The following is a 23495-nucleotide window of genomic DNA, read 5'->3' on the forward strand; positions in this document are numbered from 1 at the left end:
TGCCCTAATAATCCTTAATTTATCTGGGCCTTGCACTGCCTTTATCGCAGTAGTGAATATCTTTTATTAGTATACTCAGTAATGTCTGTCTTGTAGATTTACTTTTCTTTTTTCCCCAAGCTTAGAACTGTGTGGTGTCATGCATATTTTTTTTTAGCCCAATTTCGTGAAGGTTCCCGAGCATGCTTAATCACATTGAACTGAATTCGAGAGAGCCGGAGTTCAAGTGTCATGGTCTTTCGTAACCGGTAGTAGTAGCAGGGCAGGCCTGCCATCCCTCATGTGGACAGGCAGTTATGTCTAGTCCTGTGTCGTTCTCAGTGGTGGCTCCTGGTTGGCGAGAGAACATGGATGGGCCTTTTGGTGAGCTGATGTGCCTGTTGCTCCTATTTAAGGGCAGCAAAGGAAGCCATGGGTGGATGACATACGTGGGTATTTGAGAGTATTGTGGGCAGGCAGGGGAGTGGAATAGAGAAGGAAACAAGTTCTAGTGAGAAACAAACTTTTGTTTGTGTAGTTGTTGCACTTGGTAGTCAGTGAACTGTCTTATGAAGAAAGTAGACCTGAAAGAAACTTGGGAAGATATAGAGAGTCCTGACCTATATAAATTGCTTTGAAATATGCTGTGTATGAAAATAACATTTTCCCCCCCCTTGAAACATGCTAATACCTACTGAAGTGCATGTTCTCATGTCTATACTTGATCCTGAGAATGCCAGCATAATTTATCATCGTTGTTTTTTCAGTGAGCATGTTAACGTACTTGCCTCCGCACGAGGTTTGACTTCAGATGTACTGTGCTCAAATTTAGCCTTCGATGTAAAACTTGCTTATGAGATGGCATTCTTCAGAGGTGATGAAGAATCTGCTTCAATAGATGTTAATGAAGTACCTCCCTCAGCCAGGGCTTTGAATTGTTTATGTACTTTTTGAAAGTGGGTAAATAGCAGCATAGAATCAATATTTAATACTGTGAGGCTTTGAAAAAAGACTTTATTTTCTATGTAGATAATTTAGGATCAGCTAGATGCCATTTTAAGATGGAATATCTACTAGCACAGAGTTCTTTGCAAAGCATGATGTTGTGTTAAGCTAGCAGTGACACATATAGTAACACAGACACACGGCATCTCCGGCTTATTTTAATATAGTAGTGATATATTCCAGGCCTCTTCCTGCTGCTTAAGTGGTTTGGATATACCAGATCAAAGCAGTCTAGACTGGTTGTGTTAACTGACAGGAATCCTTATATTGTTGGCATTTTACATGTAGTATTTTTCAGATCTGTTTTGCAGTTCCTTTCCTGAAGAACAGATTCTGACTTCTGGATAGATATTAAGATGTAGTATGTCATTACTGTGTAGGGTTACATTAAATATGGTAGGTTTTTAAACCGAGATGATATGCTGAGTAAATGTATTAATTCCTCTACTTTTAGAATCTATTATGTTAAGATTCTTAACTTCTGCATTCATTATGAGATTGTGAGTGATATTTATCAGATTTTTAAAATCTAGATTTAAATTAAAATTAATTACATTTTCAATATATTTTATTTATCAGATTTTTAAAATCTAGATTTAAATTAAAATTAATTACATTTTCAATATATTTTAAGAGTTTCTTTATGAAAGAAAACTGTTTCCTGCAATAACAATGTAAAATGGTTCTCTGTGTGTAATTGAACAGATTTCTTTCTGGTTGCTTTTTTGGTCAGGATCTTGTAATAAATAGCTGTCATTCCTTCATATTTTCACAATTTACAAACAAAAGGAGGTATTGAACATCTCCAGCCTTTTCAGTTCCGAGTCATTTTGCTAAGCTCCAGTGACTTAATCATTGGCTGGAAATAGTTGAAAAACACAAATGAGGTTACACTGCAGCAGATTTTTCAGCACTTTGTCAAACACCAGTTCCAATACTTAATCAGTGATTTCCATTACTGAATATGTATTAGTGCAAGCTATTAAAATGACTTCACTTATAATAAATTGTAGCCCAATGCTTGCCATAATTTTATACTTAATTTTAAATTCATTTTTTAAAAGTGCAAATTAAAAATACTACTTATTAATGACTATGTGAGAGACTTCAAAGTTTATCCAAAGAGAGATGGATTCTGTAATTCTTAGTGAGTAGCTCTTCCTTGGATGAGTCATCTGAAATGCAGTTCTGTAAGTGTTGCAGAAACTTGCCCATGATAATTGGTGCTTTTTCTTGTATTAAACCACCTTTTTATAACTTTGTATGTGAAATTTTCCTTGTGCTTTTGGAAGTTTAGAAGACTTACAATTTAATCATCTGTTAATGTTTAGCTGCCTTTTCAAAGGTGATCTTTGCTTTCCTATTTTTTGAAACTTCATTACTTTCTCCAGTGGATTGCGGTTGGTTCACACACTTTCTTTACTTGGGAATTATAAAAGGTCTGTAAGGTTAGGAAGTAACGTAATGAACAGCAGCAAGTATTTTTTTTTCTGTATTCATCCCTGGACACTTAAAGGCGATGGTTATGTTATAGGGAAGAGCATAGCTTGTGTAAAACACATTTTAGGCTTGTTAAATGTGCCGTTTTCTTTACAGAAGGAATTCCAACCAAAAGATGTTGTCTTTTCATATAAAATAGCTGAATACTTGTGCAGTGTATCTAACTTATGATTGTTAGTGCTCACTATGTCTCGTTTTGAGTTTAATAAACCAGAAAAAAAACACAGTGCACCCTCAGCAAGTTCACAGATGACACCAAGCTGACACATCTGAGGGACAGGATGATCCAGAGGAACCTGGACAAGCTTGAGAAGTGGGCCCATGTGAACCTCATGAGGTTCAACAAGGCCAAGTGCAGGGTCCTGTGTCTGGGTCAGGGCAACCCCTGGTATGAATACAGGCTGGGGGATGAAGGGATTGAGAGCAGCCCTGAGGAGAAGGACTTGTGGGTTTGGTTGACCAGAAGCTCAACATCACCCAGCAGTGTGCACCTGCAGCCCAGAAAGCCAAACGTATCCTGGGCCGCATCAAAAGAAGCGTGGCCAGCAGGTCAAGGGAGGGGATTCTGCTGCTCTACTCCGCTCTGGTGAGACCCACCTGCAGTACTGTGTGCTGGGGCTGTTCAGCCTGGAGAAGAGAAGGCGCCGGGGACACCTTATTGTGGCCTTTCAGTACTCAAAGGGGGCCTATAGGAAAGATGGGGACAAACTTTGTAGTAAGGCCTGTTGTGATAGGACAAGGAGCAATGGCGTTAAACTAAGGGAGGGCAGATTTAGACTGGATATAAGGAAGAAATTTTTTACCATGAGTGTGGTGAAACACTGGCACAGGTTGCCCAGAGAGGTGGTTGATGCCCCATCCCTGGAAACATCCATGGCCAGGTTGGATGGGGCTCTGAGCAACCTGATCTGGCTGAAGATGTCCCTGCTCACTGCAGGGGGGTTGGGCTAGATGGCTTTTAAAGGTCCCTTCCAACCCAAAGCATTCTATGATTGTATGAAAACCGGCGTAAGACCAACAGGAGCTTGAGTCCTTCTAGCTGGATTTGCTGTGATAACTTGTAACTTTAGGGGAGTCAAAAGTGTGATCCTAAGTTGGAGTGAGCGTGGTAAATACGTGTCATGGTGCTGTAGTTGTGATAGTCCAAGGGCATGGGTGAGAAGTTTGTAGGTGCAGAGAACATCTTGTACTATACCAGCTGATATAATTACTATAGATGTACACAACTATTGTGAAGACCTGACCCCTTGTCGGTAAGATGGATAGCAGTAAAGTAAATTTTGAAGAATTGCTCCAAGTTTCAGTAGAGCCTGGTAAAAAAGACCATCTAGAAGAAGACACGATATTTGGAGCAGAGGAGGATGCTGATGAGAAGTGATAGTGCTTATCTCCTGTGGGGAACAGGAAGAAGCTAAAATTCATGTTAGCCATGTGAGCATCTGAAAGGAGATGACATAGTGTACCATAAACCCCACATAAGTCTGATCGCTTTTTTTTAGTGTTTTATACACTTGACAGCTGAGGTTCTTTATACCTCCATAAGAATCTAGTCTGAAATTGGTCTTCGAATGCAGTCTTTTAAGACATGCTAGTAATGCATTCTGCGAATAATAAACCGTACTCTTGGTGTCAGACTTCATCGTGCAGTGATTTACTTTTGCTTGGCTAACTCTCCCAAATCTATCCGGTACACTGGATGAAACCTTCTGGGGGGTTTAGGAGTCTTGAGCTCCTACTGGGAGGAAGAGATGCTGGGATTGTGGTGATGTGCTCGCGGGTGTTTATTAGTCAGGGAGAATGTGCGTCTGTTCAGCAGATGGTCTGCGGTGAGCTGACTTCTCATTTCGGTGAAATTGGTGGTGAAGGTGAGGAAGTTGTTTGGTAATTGGGTGCGGTGGTTTTGGAAAAATGTCTTTAAAATAGTAATTAGTAATAGCTGGTAACATAAATATGTTTACTTTTTTGTTGTAGAGCTACCTTTTATTATTTGGCTTCAGTTAGAAGTTCAAAGGAATCTTAAGTTTTATCTGAAGCTGTTGCTTGTGTGTGTTTGTTACAGTAATTTACCTAATGACTTCATAAAACGCTTACATTTGTGGTTTAGGTAGTTTTCAGTCTACTTAAGTTACTGAACATCTGAAGAAAGTAAACACAAATCAGCTGTTACCTTTTTTTCTTGTCGATGCTTACAAATGGAAAAATACGTGGGTGTTATGTAGAGGACTTGATTTAAATGAATATAAATTGTTCTGTTGAGAGCCCTCTGCAGAGATTTTTTTTTTCCTCTTCAGAATTTTGACAAAAAGGTGGTGAGCGGCATCGCATCGTGGTTGATGTGTGTTTGAACAATACTTATCTAGAAATGGAGTATTCGTGTTCTCTAATGAGGCTGGGATGCCAGAGCTATTGTGGAAACTAGAAATAGTATCACTTGTTTGAAAACCTTCTGGTTTTGGTTAACTTCTGTTGTTGTATAGACAATATTCCTAACTGATTGTACAGAAAATATGTGATCTTCCAACAGTATGCGAACACTTTTTAAAGGAGGATTTTGATTGTGTCAATTTGCTTTTTACCCGTAATTAAAATAAGTAAATATTATCTAAGTGTTCTGTGGAAAACAGTAAAAAGCTGTAGCTTTTACTGGAAACCTCTTAATTACTTTTTGTAGTTTTTTGATGGTGTAAGAGGTAGGTGGACAAGTTTGTATTCCCCTTAACAAGCGATCAACTTCTGATTTTCTTTATTTTTGAGGCTTTGTCTATACTGTGTTCTGTTGCCAGACGTTCCCATTGATACTTGGGCATTTCCAAGAAATCTAGTCAGTCTAAGTCACCGGACATTGTTTAACTTCAGCACTGATGTGATATCTAGATATATTGTTGAGATATGGTCCAGCTGCTCTTCGATCCCCATGGCAGTACCTGTTTAAAAAGAAACAACAGCAGCAGCAAAGACAAACCCTCAAGATGCTGCTGTAGTCGCCGAGGCATCTACATATCTTTGTTCTCAACTTAAGATCAAAGCAGGGATGAAAAGAGGCTTAATTCCCCTGGCAAAGACTGAACATTTTTATAAAATGCCATTTGAGGCTTTTGATCCTGTGTGAGTAATAATCATTTGACTTAATAATAGAAAATGTGTTGTAGAATGTTTACATATAAAATTTTTGACAATTATTTGGAAATGCATTTGCAAAATGGTTAGGGATCGTGTATAAAATTCTTGAAACGGAGACAAATCACCTAATGAATGACAAGAAATGGAAATTGGGATGGAGCTGATGAGATGTGTTGCCCTTGTGAAAGGCTTTGTATGTTTGGCAGGCTGTCCTGGATGCATTTAGTGAAAGAGGCAGTACTGCCTTATAGTAATACATTTCAAATTTGTGCACAGTTTAAGTGAGGATTTCTTCTAGTTGCCTGTTCTTTTCGGACAGGTGTTTTGGCTCATGGGTTATGTTTTCAAAAAGACCAGATTTCTGCCATCCATGTTTAGATATCTATGTAAATTTGTCAACTTAAACAGAATACTGAGGCTTGGGAGTATCACTGTTCATCACCTACTCTGGTAAATCAGGTTGGCTGTGGTCTCTTAACTCGAATCAGGTAAGTCCAGGACGGTGCAGGCATGTGGTAGAGCACAGAGATATTTTGCCAGTATGTCCTTTCTGTTCAGTTTCCTCTTACTTTTGACTGTATCCACAGAGTTAAATGTTCAAAGCCCATCTGTTAAATAAATGCAGATGGAGAATATGTTTTGAAAGAACTTCTTAAAATGCTAAATGTATTTATATAATACTACATACATGTTTATTTCTAGGAGAAGGAGCTACAGCTGGAGTTTCCTCATCTTTTGTGATTCTGTCTATATGTACTCTAGTAGTACTGGTAATACTGCTTGCAAACTGTGTCTCCTGCTGTAAAGACCCTGAGATAGATTTCAAGGTAAGCATCTGAAGTTACAAATGCATAAACGGCATTCTGAGCTGCATTCTGATACCCAGAATACTTACTTGATTATTTGTGCTAATGCTCTGCAGTTATTGACTCTCAGTGTCACTGTGCATTCTCTCTTCTGAAACAGCCAGCAATTGTCTTTCTGCGTGCTGTGATACCTTACTGCAGCCATTTATTTGAAGTAGTTGGTCCATGCTGCAGTAAGGATCTTTAATGTCTTTTTAAAATCGTTACTAGCTGTTAGGATTGGTAGTGAAAATATACCCTTGAGACAATTTTGCTCTAGTTAACCTTTTTCTTGTTTTTCTGTGTATTTGAATTTGTTTTTCTTAGTCTGCTGATGGGGTTAAAGATGCTCCTGATGAATAAGAATGCTGAAGATACATAGCCACTGTAGAAAAACTCTTGGGAGAAATTATCGTCAGAGTACAGTTACTTTTGGAACGTTAGTTATCGGTGTTCCTAAAACTGAGTTTTGCTCTCATTTGTAAATGGAGAATATTTGGCCTCAGAAGTTCATGGTAATTCATTCAAAGCCAGGGTTAGCATTTAAAGCAAAAAAAAAAAAAACCACCCAAAAACCAAAACAAAACAAAACCCTAAAGAAACAAGATAACCAAAACAAAAACTCCCTTTTTGTTAAAAGCAATACTTGATACTTCAGTATCTTTAAATCAGTAATAAATTAAAAATAAGGAATAGAAAACTAAAAATCTGTCACTGTTCTTAGAAAAAAGCTAAGCCTCCTTAATATTACTCAGTCAAACTAAAAGAAAGTATTTGTGCTAATTTTAAAACAAAGATCAGCTTTTTTTACGAAGATTTTTTTTTTAAGGAATTTGAAGATAACTTTGATGATGAAATAGATTTTACACCTCCAGCAGAAGATACTCCGTCTGTTCAGTCTCCAGCAGAAGTGTTTACTCTTTCAGTTCCCAATATTGCTTTACCAGCTCCCTCCCAGTTTCCATCTCGTACAGGTAAAGTACTGGTTTTTAGTGAAAAACCAAAAGTTGGAGATTTCAGTGTCAAAAAAAGGAGTGTAGCTGATGATGTTTGACTAAACTGTAACAAATTAATTTGTTACAAACTTACATAAACTGAGTAAATACATTTTGTAGGGTATAGGATAAAATGTGGAATATTACTTAAAAAATAAGAACTTATGGCAGGGTGCCATGTAAGGTAGCCTAAGAGAGTGAAACTAGCTTAAATAAACCTCTCTGGAGTACTTTCATTATGCCCCTATAGATAAAGGGCTTGAAGAACTGTAGGACGTTAGTGACTTCTGCGCTGTGGTGGTTGTCTTTATGGCGAAGTTGTCGTTGGATGTTAGCCTTAGCTGGAAGCAAGAGTGACTATCTTACTTGATAGCAGTGCTTCGGTTTCAGCTGCATCGCTTCCTTGATGTCACTGTAGACTTTTCATGGTGTAAATGTGATGTTGGTAAGACAGAGCATTAGATTTCTTTTCCCTGTGTGAAAGGTTTTATATAAAATTTTTACGTGTATTGCTTGTGTTGTTGGATCATTAGATGTTCAGGGAAGCTTCTAGTAAAATTTCTATACCTACCAGTTTCAAGAAACTGTCAATGTATCTTTAATACAAAAGAAATCTTACTCCCCAGTGTTTTAATGAGTAAGGGAGAGCTATTTGTGAGAAATTTTGTTAGCTCTTCTACGTTGCCATAATTGTTAAAACTATATTTTCTGCCACTAGAAGTTGTTTTGCCTGAAGTAAGGTAGTGTACTTGAGTTAAGTTACGCTGGTGAAAATGTAGTTCTACTGATACAGCCTCCTTTGTGCTTAGGAGCATGTAGACAATGTGTTACACAGCTATAGCTGTTTGGGTAAAATAATACTGGTGTGAATGTGGTTTATGGAAATAAAAATGTGGGCTAGAATTCGCAGTTAGACAAGTAGTAATGATGGAAAGTGTTTGTGTACATTGATTTATTAATGTTCCTAAGCAATTAGGCAGCAAAGGGATAAACGCTACTGAATCTCTTCTTTGGTATAGAGTCTACTGTTGTTGCTGTCCATCCTCTGCCAAGATCTGGATCTCGTTTTCTGTCCTTTCCCTCTCTGGGCTCCTCATGTGAAGTATTTTCAGTTGGAAAATGTCCTCCTTCCGGATGGTAGCTATAAGTAGGGCAGTTGGGCTGAGGAGTAAAGCAGTCAAACCCTTTCTCTTAAAATGGTAACTCTTTATAAATGTTAAGATGTACAAGCAGTGAGTATTGTTTTGGGTTTTCTACTTTTGTTTACGCAGAAAACTTCTGTTAAGTAGGTTATTTAAGGTGTAGGCCTGTGAAGGGTCTTGAGAACAAGTCTTATGAGGAGCGGCTGAGGGACCTGGGCTTGTTTAGTCTGGAGAAGAGGAGGCTGAGGGGAGAGGGAGACCTTACTGCTCTCTGCAACTACCTGAAATGAGATTGTAGTGAGCTGGGTGTCTCTTTACCCAGTAAGAAGTGACAGGACGAGAAGAAATGGCCTCAAGTACTGCCAGGGGAGGTTTAGATTGGATATTAGGAAAAAATTTCTTCACCAAAAGGTTTGTCAAGCATTTGAACAGACTGTCTGGGGAAGCAGTGGAGTCACCATCCCTGGAGGTATTTAGAAGACTTGTAGATGTGGTGCTTAGGGACATGGTTTAGTGGTGGACTTGGCAGTGTTGTGTTTATAGTTGGACTCAATGATCTTAAAGGTCTTTTCCAACCTAAATGATTCTGTGATTTGCTCTACCCAACTACAGGGTGTGATGCACTTTTATATTGGAATTAGAACTCTGCCTTTTTGCTTTTTTACGGAATGTAATAAAAATGTAAAAGTTTACATGTAATGAGGAGAATCACTGTGATTTTGTAGGGGGTGTATTCCAGTATGGTTTAGAAGCTGGAGCTGAGAGAAGTTACACTTGTACTGTTGTCACAACCTTACCTTCATACTTTCTGTATGTCTAACTAGTTGTTGCTGCTCAGTCTGAATGTATGCAATAATTTGGAAATATTGTAGGAGCTTGCATTATTTCCTCAACAGTTGATGACTTTGGCCATCCGAGTGGTTTGATACGTGTTGCGTTTGTTTCATTGTGTGTGACAGATGGATCAAAGTCTCAAGTTGCACGTCAGAGTCTAAACTACATCCAGGAAATTGGAAATGGCTGGTTTGGAAAGGTGAGAAGTTTTGTTTTTTAGTATTGTACTGCAGTTTGAGTCTTATTCCTACCTAACTAGGCTACTTTTTCCGGTGAAGTGGTACTTTTTAAAAAAAAAAAAAAAAAAGCATCAAGAAAAAATTAGATGTTTCCTTGCATGCCCTTTTTAGTTGGAATCATAGCACTAATCAGTGCTGCTTTAATTTACGTGGTGTTTCTTACTAGAGTTATTTACTAGATAGACATTTTAATTCCATGGATTTGAATTAATACGTTCCTGTTATTACCAATTTTTTCTAGGAAAAAACCCTTAAGTAAATAATGTTTTCTGAAAGTTGATGTGTAGGTCACTTGTGCAGATGTGTGAAATATGGGTGTTTAATTATCAAAGCTCTGCATACGTTGACAAAAAAGCCATAAAATCTTTCTAACAGCAGGTTTTTAGCTTTTGGGGTTTCCCTGCAAAGGAAAATGAAGTTTTTTTTTGTTTTTTCCCTCTGATTAAAGACACAACGGTTATCTTTTTTCAGGTTCTGCTTGGTGAGATCTTCACAGGCACTAGTGTAGCAAGGGTAATAGTGAAGGAGTTGAAGACAAGCGCAGGTCCCAAGGAGCAAGAACAGTTTTTAAGAAATGGAGAACCATATTAGTAAGTAATGTTTCACAGCTTGATGAACTTGTGCACTTCATACTACTGCATATGAATTATGGACATTTCTTTTGTTCAGTGTCACTGTCTCCAGTTGACCTCCCTTATAACTGCAACGTGTGTCTTCAAAAACTGAAATACAGTCAATCCAAAGTGAGCAAAGGTTGAGTTTGCTTAGAAATAAAAATAAGCTCTTTGCTTAAATGTGTTTGATAGCTATTGTTCATGACTGGAAAACACGCTTGGTTTGGTTTATTAGATTTCCCTCTATAGCTGTTTGGAACAAACTCCCAATGTTGCAAACTAACCTTGTGCCTGATTACTTGCCCCTGAGAACTGAGGTTTAACTCCGGTGCTTGGCTTTCTTGTTAGAAGCAGGGGAGCTGACAACGCTTTGTCTGCTATCAGATACACATTAATTTCTTTGAAGTTCCCTTTTTCAAAAAAATAATTGCAACATAGGGATAAAAACTAATTTGGTTCAGGTAGCTTGCAACGAGGCTTGTGCACAAAAAACCTCAAACAGAATTACACTACCTTCAGCCCAGTGTACTCTACAACTGTGAAATCATTGATCTAAGTGGAAACGCCAACAAAAAAAGATTGTTTGGTGTTCTCTTCCTCTTGTGCTATGCTTGGAGGATACTTGCTTCTAGGGGTTGAGCCTTTGCATTTTAGAAAGGTATTTGGTGTGTTAAAGGAACTGTAATTTCTCTTCCCATGTTTTGGGAATAGTGAGGATTCTCTGAAGAGCAAACTGCCGCATGTTAGTGGCTGTTGTAGATGGCTGGAGAAGAGGAGCAAATTATAGTTCACTGGACAGACCTCATAGTGTGGTGTACCTTGCCTGCATGTGCTACAAGGGAGTGGTCAGAGCACGCTTTATTTTCTTCATGCTTTCTAATGTCCTAGTTATCTTTCCATTTAGGCTTAAATTGTTGGCAGTTGTCAGAAGAAGAAATCTCATGCCTTCTGCTGCATTGGCACAAGTGTTTTTGAAGCGATTTAGGGAAAGTAACTGATCTGGCTGGGAACTAACCAGGCTAAAAAAAGGTTTAGGTTTTAGCCAGATCAGTTTTTCGCCCTAGTTCATGAACCAGTTGCATGCACTTATTTTTGGTGTAAGGGGTGGTGGGAGGATGGGTGTGACTTTGTTGTAGCAGTGCTGGCTTTGGTGGTTTTGAGGTCCTCTGGAGTTTCAGCTGCTCTCAGGGATATGCTGCAGCAATACGAAGGTGCAAATGGAGACTGTGGCTTTGGATACTTGCACCTTCTGTTCTTGCTGCCCCCCTGCCAATGTTATGTGTGGAAACTTCTACTGGGGATTTCACTGTGTTGCATTATACTGCAAATAATGTATACTGCGATCTCTCTGGCTGTAACTGTATTTTTTTCACTCCAGCATTCTTCAGCATCCAAATGTTCTCCAGTGTATTGGACAATGTGTGGAAGCCATTCCTTATCTCCTAGTTTTTGAGTTCTGTGACTTGGTAAGTGCACTTATACAAAAGGCTGTGGTGGTTTTTCTGTTGGTGTAAACTGTATGTAATGTACTCTGTGATTCTATTCTATGATTCTGTTTACTGCCCTTCACTCAGTGATTTGTTTTATTTCTGGGAAATGTTTTGAACAACCAGAATTTCAGAAGACAGGCGCTTTTTGGTTTAGAGACAGACCACAGGAGTAATTTTGTTGTTTATATTCTTTTCAATTAATCCTGTAAATTCTAGGTGCTTGTGGAATGTTCTGAAGAGGAAAATAGCTGTTCTGTTCCATCTTTGATAACGGAATTACCAGTCTCTGCCAGTCTGCCTACATCATGTAACAGGGAGTGTGGAGGGCAAAGGAGGTCGCAGAAGGAAGCTTTTTATTGCAGTCCAGTATCACATGCACACACTCAGTCACATCCTAAATTCTGTTTGCTGTCTATGCAGCCTTAATGTGCTTTTATTACCATTTCTTTGAAAATGTTAACTGAGGAAACAAAGAATTTCCTCCCTTCTGCCTGCTGCCCCTCCAGAGTGCCCAAATTTTACCCATGCTGTGCAGCTTGAGCTGAAATGCAATGGTGGGCTCACTTCAAGAGTCAGTAATGAGTGTATTCTAACAGCTAGAATTTGCAGTGTCATCCTGTTCTCTTTCTGATCCTTTCTTTTACTGTAGTCTTCTTTTCCCTGCTCTTATCCTTCTTTTCTTTCCCTCCCTGTCACCCCCAAGCAACTGCCTTATGCTTCCTGAACACCAACAGAAGCATGAAGAGCACAGTGAAGGGTGTTCTCCGTGCTTTCTGCTCTGCTGGTGGTGCCACGAAGGCCACTGAAGATGGGAAGGATAGTTGCACAAAAACCTTGCTCAGCCGCTGTGGTCCTGGGTGTGTGTTGGCATTTACATGGGTGGTGGGAGGAGAGAGTGGTATGCATGTGTAGAAACTTTGAACTGTGCACAGAGTCCTCGGACACTAAAATTTGGATGTGGCGATGGATCTGTGATCTGAAAAGACTTGAATTGCTTGATTGTAGTGTAATGCATTACTGAAAACAAACCAACCCGGAACTCCAGCTGCCTATTTAAACATTGGCTCAATAGCTACTTTTAAAGTTTGTGGTCTAGATATGATTAAGCAGAGTTTCTTGAAAAATGTCAAGATAGAAATGAACTGGGAAGTGTATGTGTATGTTATTAAGAAATAAGTCTTTCAGGAGTGAGATAGTTTGCATTATAAAATTCAATATTGTTTTTATCAGCTTCACTACTACAGAATTTCCCTTTAAACTTGGGTGCACAAATACAGTTTTAGTTGCATCAGTTATCTCAAGCAATTTAAATACGAGTTAACATGAACTTTTGAGTTTTCTCGAGAAACATCAGTTAATTTGTGACCTTAAATAACTAGATTTTTCATTACTGCTCTTTTGCTCAAATTTATTAGCTGTGGTAAATTAATAAGGCAGAAGTGCTGATAAAATCATTCTTTTCTAAATGGAAGAACCACCTGAACTTTTTAAGTAACTGATCAAAGTAAAATGTCCTGTTTTTGCTAAGAGTTAAAAAGTAGATGCCTAAGGTAGTTTTTTTAATATGTAGATGTGGAATACTTCTTACCGATTTTAAATCTGCTACTGAATTTGGAGGTTCTTTAAAAGGATCCTTGAAAGAGAATTGCATTTTATAGTCTAACAGATATACATCCAAATATTTAATCAGATTTAATTGCTGCCATGTTTTTAAATAGTTATGCTATTTAATCCAACTTTGAATTTGAAGATGGAGTAACTTTTAAAAATTGCCCTACTTTAAGTATACAGAAAAAAAAATAATATCCTTGTTTGATGCCGGGTGATTAGTACCAGAAATTGTCATGATTCTACAGAGTAATCTGGAAAGGATTTTACTTAAGGGGATAAAATAGTTTCTTCACTTTATCAGGGGGCAGTAAGCTTGACAGTCAAAGTGGTAGTTTTATAAATTCAAATGTAGTTAGGTAATTTCTTTGGAATGGAGAATAAATGTCTGTGCTGATTTCTATTCCAAGCGAACTAAAACTTGTTTTTGAAAATTATCTGTTGTAGTGAGTTAAACATGACTTTCATTCTGAAAGTCTGGCTCACTTGAAGAGTTCTTGCTTAGTAGAGCTGAGTATCTCCTAGACCTCAGAGTATTTTATTCACTGTGCACACAAATATACAGGGGCTAGGCAGACAAAACGCTGTTCACTTGAATAGTTTTATGCAGAGATTGAGACGAGTGCAGTAAGTTAGCTCAGTACTGCTGTATGTCACTAGTTCTTGTGGTAGTCCCAGGGCCTAGTGTGGGAGGTAGCAATATTGGAGTGAGGGGAGAGGAGAGACATGAAGGAGGGAAAAATGTGAGGGAAGCCAGAAGGCAGAATGTGGAATAGAAGGTACGGCTAGATGGCTGTTTTTAGTGGAGTGTCAGTAGGCTGGTATTCTAGAAGCTGCTTTTTATCACTGTGGCTGGGATGGCAGTTACTTGGATTTTTCAGCCTTTCAGTAAGTGATCTTGAAAGCTAGTAGCTTTGTTTGTACTTTTTTCTGAAATTGGGTAAATCAGGGGGTATGGAGGTGCCTCGAAAACACCCAAGAGTCTGATTCTTCAGCAGAAAGACCATAGGGGCAGGCGCATTTGGAGTGGTTGACTAAACATTCTGGTGTCTGTGGTGACTGTGTTGCTCAAATGGGAAGGTGAGAAACATGTTCCTGTTTTGCTAGCAGTAGTATAATGCTATGCTGAAGCTCTTTACCTCATGTTACTAGTGTTGTATATGTATATACAACAAAGAATAAACTTGTTTTAATCCCTTGTACTTGTGTGATTAAGATGGTTAAGAAAAAAGATGGCAAATATGTCAGCTGTGTTGGATAGGGCATTTGAACGTCTTCAGATGACAAGTTCTTCTGAGGCTCTTTCGGCAATGTAGACCTCATTTTGCAAGTTTGGCATATAAAGTAATGAAAAATGTGGCTATTCTACTGACCAACACTGTCCGGAGGGTACAGTGGTTGTTTTCTTTGTACTCTTTCAAATTCATAGCCTGTCACAGCACGTCCCCTTTCTGTGACTTCTCTTACTAGGATTCGTAGCCTTTTTAGGGCCGCTTGACCTTGTCTTGGCCGCTTAGGCAGCGCTCTTGGATTATCACTTCTTGAACTCCTTGGCACTGAAAGGTCTTGATCAGAGGCACTGGAAACTGTAGTGCAGAGATACCAGAGCAACGCTGAATGTCATGCAGGCTGCCTTACTTGTTTTCTTGGCTGTCGAAACTACTTACAGGTTTCGGTTACTCGAGATTGCTTGGTTGTATATGCAGTAACTGCATTTGCTAACATTTAGCCTATTTTATAACGTAATCCAGGTTGCTCTGTGTCCATTGCTTTGTGGAGCTGGGCAAGAAGCAAGAGAGGTCAGTTGCACATAAGTGATTTAAAGCTTTTAAATCCTAGTTTGCCTGTGTTAAAATTGTTTAAAAAATAGTAAATATAAAAAGCAATGCTTAATAAGTTCTGAACCCTGCACACCCCACCGTATTAGTTTATGTAGTATGTTGGTGCAGTCTTCTGTGAATAGTTAACTGTTCACTGTTAAACACTGTAGAATGATGCTAGGTTAAAAATAGTGGTAGCTGGCTTATTAACTTGAATGTATTACTCAGCCGTGTGCGGCCAGCATTTTGTCAGCACAGCGAATCCTCTAATGGATTGGCATAATTTATGAGCAAAGGAAAGTTATTCAAATGTGGAAGTAGCATCTATATTGTGAGGCTGATTTGCCTATCAAATTCTTACAGAAACTCTTCAAGTCTTGCAATTCCCTGAGCAGATGAGATCAGCAGGATGCAGTATTTGCCTGGAATGCCCTGTAGCCTGCTTTAGGGATGTTGCTGTTGATGGAAGGTGCCTGCATGCAGTGGTGGTTTCTGTATTTTTGGGGGCTTTTTCTAATTACTGTAGCTTGAAAACATTACCTTCAAGTCAAAAAAGAATCTTTGCAATGAAAAATTAACCAAAGAGTTCAACAAATCTGTTCAATAATCGTAGTCGATGTCCGTATCAGGCAGACAGTAGATGTATCAGTGGTGTGTGGCTTTAAAAAAAAAAAAAAGGGCAGGGGGAGTTGACAATTGACAACAACTTCAGAAGTCTAGTGTCTGTTGCATTCAAAGACTTTGTGCTCTCAGAACTGTTTAATATTTCTTAAACTTACATATGCCAAACAACTTTCTGATGATGTAGGTGCTCTATGCCATGCACCACCTTCAGGCACTTTAATGGTAGTGACCGCAGGTACTTACACTGCAACGCAGCCTTGGAGCGGGAGGCAGGGGTAGCATTTTTAGTTGTCTAAGAACTTAGAGGGGCAGTTATGCGGTACTGGGGGACTTGGCAGGTAGCCTTCCAGCTTGGTAGAAAGTGTTCAGTAGACATAATTTGGTAACCTCTTCACACTTTTAAAACCCTGTCATCAGTACCTACTGGTTTAAGAAGTTGTCAGCTATTTGTTTGGGTGTTCATGTGAACCAAACATGGAATTTGCACAAACAAGAAAACTACTGAGGAGTACTGCATGTAAATATGCCCCTGGCTTCTGGCTGCTACAGCGAAAAAGCATATTAAGACTGACTTACAAAGACGGCTGAACTGATCCTGGCTGGAACCAAGAAGGATGGGAGGAAGGGTGAATCCTTGTTCTTCGTGGAGTCCCAGGAGAGGAGGGAAGAGGCAGAGTGGCAGAGGAATGTGGAGAGAAGGTGGAGCCGTCCTCAGACATGATTATTTTTACATTTAGGTGCCCAAGCAATGAATTTTGCAGAACTGTATTTATTCGGATATGTATAACCTTTGATATTTACTGTGTTAAACAGTCTTTCCAATAGATGGATGTTTTGTGACTGAGAAAATAGTATGGGAGTAGTACTGATGTATTGCTGCTGTCTGCTTGTAGGCAGGGAAGCATCATAGGGTAATTCAGACTAGTAAGGAGCTCAGGAGGTCTGCACTCCAACCTCCTGCTCAGAGCAGCATCAGCCTGAGGTCAGACCAGATTTCTCAGGGCTTTGTCCAGCTGGATCCTGAAGACATCCCAGGATGGAAACGGCACAGTCTCTCTGGGCAATCTGTGAATTCTGCTCCAGTGTCCTCGTGTGGAAAATGGTTTTCCTTGTACTTAGTCTGAACTTCTCGTGTTTCAGTTTGTGCCTGTTGTCTCTCATCATCCCTCCATGCTCCACAGTGAGAAGCCTGGCTTGGTCTTTAATAACTTCATATGTACTGGAGAGCTGCTATCAGGTGCTCCCAAAGTCCTCCTTTCTCCAGGCTGAATGAGCCCAGTTCCCTCAGCCTCTCCTCATGGTGAAATCCTCTGGCCCCCTGACTGTCTCAGTGGCCCTCTACTGAGCTTGTTCCAGTTTGTCTGTTTTGTTTTGGGGCAGCTGATGCTGGACACAAGATCTAAATGTGATCTAACAAGTGCTGAGCAGAAGGGGGTCATCCCTTCCCTTGGTCTACTGGCTGTGGTCCTGCAGAGACAGCCTGGGAGGCTGCTTGCAGTCTTTGCCACCAGGGCACACAGGTGGTTGACCTTCAGCTTGCTGTCTACCAAGATCCCCAGGTTCCTTCCTCCAGAGCTGCTGCCCAGCTGGTCAGTCCTTGGTCTATGCTGTTGGAAGGGCTTTTACCTTTCCCAGCTGTGAGACTTTGCATTTGTCCTTCTGGAGTTTTGTAAGGTTCCTACTGGATCCTTCTTCCAGCCTGTCCAGGTCCCTCTGGGTGGCAGTCCAGCACTGGAGTGTATTCGTTGGTTCCCCCCAGTTTGGTATAAGCAATGTCCTTTTAAAGTAACACCAAAAAAACCTCATTTATATTTTTAACCTTGATTGTAGCCTGAATTAGAATACAATGGGAAAGTAGAACCAGTATGTTTCAAGGTGCTGGATTTAATACAAGTTATGTTTCTTACAAAGAGGTGTGCCTATGTGTGGATTATTTAGTAAATAAGGGGTGCCACCCAGCCCTGCTGTTACTAATGCATTTTAACATTAAGTAGTAATTTGTTGGTGAGCTTCAGGCATCCTAGGAACTTAATCCACCTGGGCCAAACCCTAAGTAACCAGTTGCTGTTTTTAATGAGTAACAATTTTGGAGAGTTTGATTTCTTCAGGCCCTTGCTGCCACCTAGAGTCAGTTACGCTCGGTATTTTGTACTTGCTGCTGTTTGATGGGCTGTGCGACTGGGAATCTGTGCGTTACGGACGCTGTTCGTTTTGTAGTTCTTTGGAACTTGGCTCTGGTAAATCTGCTCCAGCAAGGGTGTTTGTGTTTAGATGTAATGTTTATACATATATACATGAGCCAGTATGATGTTAAAGTTGTAATTGTAAATCAGAAGAATCTTTCAGGAAACTATTTTTAAAATGTAATTTTGTAGGATGCAAATACATAAATGTTACATAATTGGTAGCTAAAAACAAGATAAAGAGAATGTAATGAAGGTTTCTGCAACATTAAACAGTATTACAAATTACATAGGCTTTCTCACAAGGTGTTATAGCTACTTGCAGCGTAAGTAGTATGTATAAAGCAGATGAAGATACAATAGCTGCTTGTGTGTACTGAAGAATCTATTCATGTTTTAAAAAATTAAAATGAAGTTGTTTTATGTAGGAGTAGTGTCTGATTTTAAGTAGACTGACTGTTCCATTGCTGCTTATTTGATTAAATAGAACGCAGGTTTGTGACTGTCCAGCCAGTTGCCTCAGCTGTTAGTGCACTGTTAGGTGTTAATGCACCACACAGTCATCGACTGCTTGAACTGACAGAATTGTAAATTGTCATCCTCAATTAACCATGTTAAGGAGGAATAAGATGCTTTGGTTAGAGCTCCACAATGTACATGAGCACCAGAGAAACAGGAAGTTGAGTGGTTTTCAGTCTCTTCTGAACATCAGAGTGCTGTTTAGCCAGTGCAGACTGCTGCCTTGTCTGCTCATCGCAAGACTTCCCTTCAGTCTCCTTCCCGGGCCAAGATTCAGGCAGACAATGGACAGAATGTTACGCTGGTGAAACAAGTTGTGGTGTATTTTGTGCAGTCTCAGTACAAAAATACCCTCTGAAATAATTTACTAAACTTACAGAAATTCTCCATTTTAAATAACAAAAACATAGGAGTGCTAGGTTAAAAGTCTGACTGTGGAAGTAAGAACAATAATGGCATGAGAAACTTGTTCTCTTCCCGTGCTTGGATTCACTTACTGTAGTCTTGCTCTTCCTGACTGTTTGACAACCTTTCGTTATTTTCCCCTCTATTTCAAAGCTGCTGGGTTTTTTTATGGAGTGCTTCTGTGGGCTCATTAATTATGTGGCTGTTGCTCAGCTTTGCCTCGGTTCAGTAAAGCTGCTATCCCCCGAGGTCTTTGGCTGGAGGGAGGTGTTTGACAGTGCTTTCTATGTCCAAAGCTCTGGTGAGCTGGCGATGTCTGAAACCCTTTGCTCTGATCTCTCCTTTCCATTCCCTTGCAAATTCCAGGCAGTCAGCTTTGCTGATTTGGAGCACTTAAAAACTCATCTAACTTAAAAACAGAAGCTCATCAAACTGTTTTTTAATGGAAAGTATTATTGTATGACAGTTAGGTTTTATGTGGCAGTCTGATCTAGAATGTTAATTACTAAATGATTTGATTAAAAACACTTAAAAGGACAATGCCATATGCTTTACATGACTTGTATAAGAATCCTTATGGAGACTGGAAACTTGATGAGATTTTTATTAAGCACAAATGTGGTTACTTGGTGCTTTATTAAATATTTTTCAGATGCAACCGACGTACAAGGCTGATAAGTATTTTCAACTTCTTTTACAGGGTGACCTGAAAACTTATATCTGCAATGAGCAGGAACACATTAAAGGAGATTCACAGATAATGCTGCTACAGAGAATGGCATGCGAGATTGCTGCTGGACTTGCTGTAATGCATAAACATAATTTTGTGCATAGGTATGCTTTCCAGATAAATTGTTTTTAGTTATGATGCACTCTAGAATTCATGTATATCTTTTCATTACAGTTCGTGTGTATTGAAGATTTTGTTTTAACAAACTTTGCTCTGACTAGCATATCCCTAAGCATCACGCCCTCACGGCTTGGAAGCTGCCTGTTAAACAGCAGTGGTGTGGTGTTACAGCTCCCACCTGGCTGAAAGCTGATCACCTACTGCTTCAGGTTTGCAGCCTGTAGAATACAACCTGCTGCGAAGCCAATCCAGCAGAAGCAGTTGTTTGATTATTTCTTGGCCAAGTTAAGTTTGTTGTGTTTGCTGGGGAGGGGAGGATAGTACAATTTTTTTAGAATGAATCTTAACCTGCTGTTTATTTTTTTAGAGTATAGCAATTTAGAAGTTCCGTTTGCTAATCTGTTACCTTTGCTACTGAGAATGGAAAAAATGTAAAAATGCTGACTTTGTAATGCAGTAAGGGAGAAGCTGACTTTAGGTGAAAGATCTGAATGAGGCAGGTGTTCTCTCCCTGAATTATTACTCATGTAACCTTTGAATCTTTGCTAATGGTGGCAGTCGTATGTGGAAGAAATCATAATGGGAGAACAATTCTGTTTTAATCGGGGGGGGGGGGGGGTGGAATGCTAGATTTCTTTAATCGAAGTTAATGAAGTCGATACTGAAAGAATGGCAGTAGTAGTAAAAGCCTGGAGGAAAATGTATTTATGAAACTAGCTGCTCAGAAATATGCCAAAATTAAATTTTTTTTTTCTTTAAATGAAAAGGTGTTAAGGAACTGGAAGACATCAACCTTAGACTTGTAATGACTAAAACATTAAAGAGTACATGTTCCCAAAACGTGGCTTACCTGATGAAACCTTGGGTATCACAAGATGGTTTACTTTAGTTGGGTCTTATGTTGGGTCAGTCTGTTCTTTGCTGTAGAAACAGGACTTGCATCATCCCTTTGAGCAAGTTAGGGACTTGTGCTAGAGCTTGTCAGTGCACATCTTGCTGCTTGGAGAAACCAGAGACCTTGTGTTCAGGGAGAAGCTGAACTATTAAACTGAAATCTGAAAAGGTGCAGGCGTAAAACAACAGCAAAACCCTGAGAAAACATCAAAGCCTGAACTCAGCTGGTGGCTGAGGGGCAGAGCTATTCTTTTTATCTGTTTAACAATTTCAAATTATTAAGGTAGTACCAGTTGTACCTGTCAAACTGAGTGATCACTGTTTCTTGTATTGCAGCAGCATGGCTCTGTAGGTATTAAATTTAACAGTACGTTTTCAGTGATATACAGCTAAACTTGAGAAATAATTATTCTGTGGATCTGCAAGATTCTCATTGTAAATGTTTACTTCTAGCAACACTATCCTGGTGCTGTCAGAGTAAGTGGTAAAGCTCCAGCATCAGTGATTTTGTTGTTAGTGGTAAACTCAAGCAGCCAAATTTTTTCTTCTCTTCCAGCATATTTATTTAAATAGTATAAAACAAGTTGGAAAGCTTTAGGGCGTATTTGAGTGTTACAGATGTTTCTGACCTGTGTGATTCAATGACTCTGGAAAGAAAAACATTTTCTCCTTTCTTTGAAGAAGGGAAACTGTGTGGCTTTCAGACCATTTGTGCTTCCGAGACACTTTTTTTTTTTAAGCCACATCGAAGGAATGGTAGAGTTCTTCCAGTGCTCTTAATTGTCTGGTACCCTTCTGTGAAGCTGAGAAGCAAAATATGTGAGCAATTAGTCTGCGGGGCTCTTAACTGTCACAGCTACTGTTCATAGTAAGCATTCAGCTTCATTAAACTTGCATGAATTTCTGAGTTTGCACAGTGGGTTTTCTGTAACTGCTTCTTGGTATTATTACAGCAGCACTGCTGGCTAGAAGTACTCGTGGTCTGGTTTGTGGTGGAAACTGGAAACAACTCGTGTGTATTTAAGAGCTTCTTGATTCATTAAAGGACTTTTATGAAATACATTACTTTTTCTGATGTTTTTTTCCAAAGACTATCTGTAGTTCTAGTTCATGTGTAATGTATGGTTTTGTTATTTAGAGGAACTTAACAGTAGGTGTAAGATGTTACTAGTTGCTTAGTATCATATTGTAAATTGTGAAGTATTTAAGCCTGACCTGAATTGTTGGTAGATTTTGCTCATGACAATTGAAGTGCAAGACATGCAATGGCAGGTGTTGGGTAAAGAGGGACCTACATCCCTCTAGCATGTGAACGGTCTAACTAATCTACATCATAGGATTGTTAGTAGAGTGAAATAATTGCATATAAATTCTGTGGGTAGTTCGAATGCTGAAGAGTATACTTTACTACGCTAGAGAAGTGACTACATTTTGTCCTTTTTTTAATAAAGGACAACATAACAGGTTAGGGTTTTTTGTATAAAATCTTTAACCAGATGGCGTTGTCACTATATTTGGTTTTATTTGGATTCCAGAACACAGATTCTGCTCAGTTGTGTGGCTCTAAAGTGATTCTCTTCTGAAATTGTGGAAAGGCCTAAGGGCAATCATATCCTTGTGGCCACAAAATGAATCTTGTCCAGTAAGTCTACTCTAAGGAGACACCCTATTAGTGTTTGTTTTTTCTGAAAGTGATGAGTGTTTGTATAGACCTATGGTGTCCACAGTACTTCAGTGAGATACAGGATCAACTGTTGGCTTGTATAGGTTCTAAAACTTAATGAAAAAGTAAGCAGCAAGAGAACTATCTTAATATTTAGTTTGGATCAAAGTTGTACATTTGAAATCCTAGGTTTGCAGTATGAGCTGGTCCTTTGAAGTGCATGGAGTGGTTTAATTTCATTCAAAGAGAATCAGAAAGGCAGCTCCAGGAGCACGCCTTTCTCACACCTAACTTGCTCAGCCATTAGCAGGATTGAGGTCTATGGGATTGGACTACAGCTCACGCGAATAAAATCGCTGAAGTGTACGTAGCGTGGATGTTGAATCCTTAGCACTAGCTGCTTTGTATTGCTGATCTGCTCCTATTATGGCCTGCTGGTTGCTACTGTAACCTATAACTGTGCTTAACTGTGATTTTTTTAAAATTCTATTTTATTTTTAGAATTTTCTTGGCTTTTCACTTAATGCTTTAAGTTGTGGCCTGACAGTTCTAAGAAATGTCATTTCTGTTAACCTGCTTGTCTTAATTTGTATTGAAGCCTTCTTGGTTTGGTCTCATTATTTATTTGTTTGCCTTTTCAGCGACCTGGCCTTACGGAATTGCTTTCTTACATCTGATTTAAATGTCAAAGTAGGAGATTATGGTATAGGATTCAGCAGATATAAGGTAAGCTAATCTAGTCATATACCACTTCTTTTAGGATTTGAGACCTAAGGTTATAACAAGCATACTTTAAAGTTATAAACTTATACTAGGTTGTCCTGTATTTGAATAATAGACTTTCAGAGTAGAACTGGCAAATAACCGTAGCGAGCTCATGTAACAGAATGGGTGACCTTTCTAGAGAGGAGTGGAATTTATGCTTGTAGAAGTAAGCTTCTGGTTATATCTATCATTTTTAGTTCCTGTTTATGGTAGTCCTAAAATATGCACAAATTCATTTTGAATTTTTCCTTTATAAAACATTAATCACATTTCTTAATGAAAATGTTCAAAATATTTAAATATATCAAGAAAGTGAAAAATTCAAGGTATTAAAAGCGTTTTCTGAGTACCAAACCTTCAATAATAAATTAGCGTTCAGTTTTTCTATTGTGCGGTGACCA

At 39.1% G+C, this 23495-nt stretch overlaps 1 protein-coding gene across 2 annotated transcripts in view; it reads left to right on the forward strand.

Annotated features, from left to right (window-relative positions):
• LMTK2 (lemur tyrosine kinase 2) overlaps positions 1-23495 on the forward strand; it is a 44743-nt gene that overhangs the window by 8867 nt on the left and 12381 nt on the right. For both annotated transcript variants that reach the window (XM_075436349.1, XM_075436350.1), the window contains exons 2-8: positions 6307-6431; positions 7279-7423; positions 9546-9619; positions 10131-10249; positions 11652-11739; positions 19623-19756; positions 22971-23055. In XM_075436349.1, coding sequence (XP_075292464.1) covers positions 6307-6431; positions 7279-7423; positions 9546-9619; positions 10131-10249; positions 11652-11739; positions 19623-19756; positions 22971-23055 — 770 coding nt within the window. The remainder of the gene's footprint in view (positions 1-6306; positions 6432-7278; positions 7424-9545; positions 9620-10130; positions 10250-11651; positions 11740-19622; positions 19757-22970; positions 23056-23495) is intronic.

The sequence above is a fragment of the Opisthocomus hoazin genome, chromosome 15, assembly GCF_030867145.1.
Source record: "Opisthocomus hoazin isolate bOpiHoa1 chromosome 15, bOpiHoa1.hap1, whole genome shotgun sequence".
Classification (NCBI taxonomy): Eukaryota; Metazoa; Chordata; class Aves; order Opisthocomiformes; family Opisthocomidae; genus Opisthocomus; species Opisthocomus hoazin.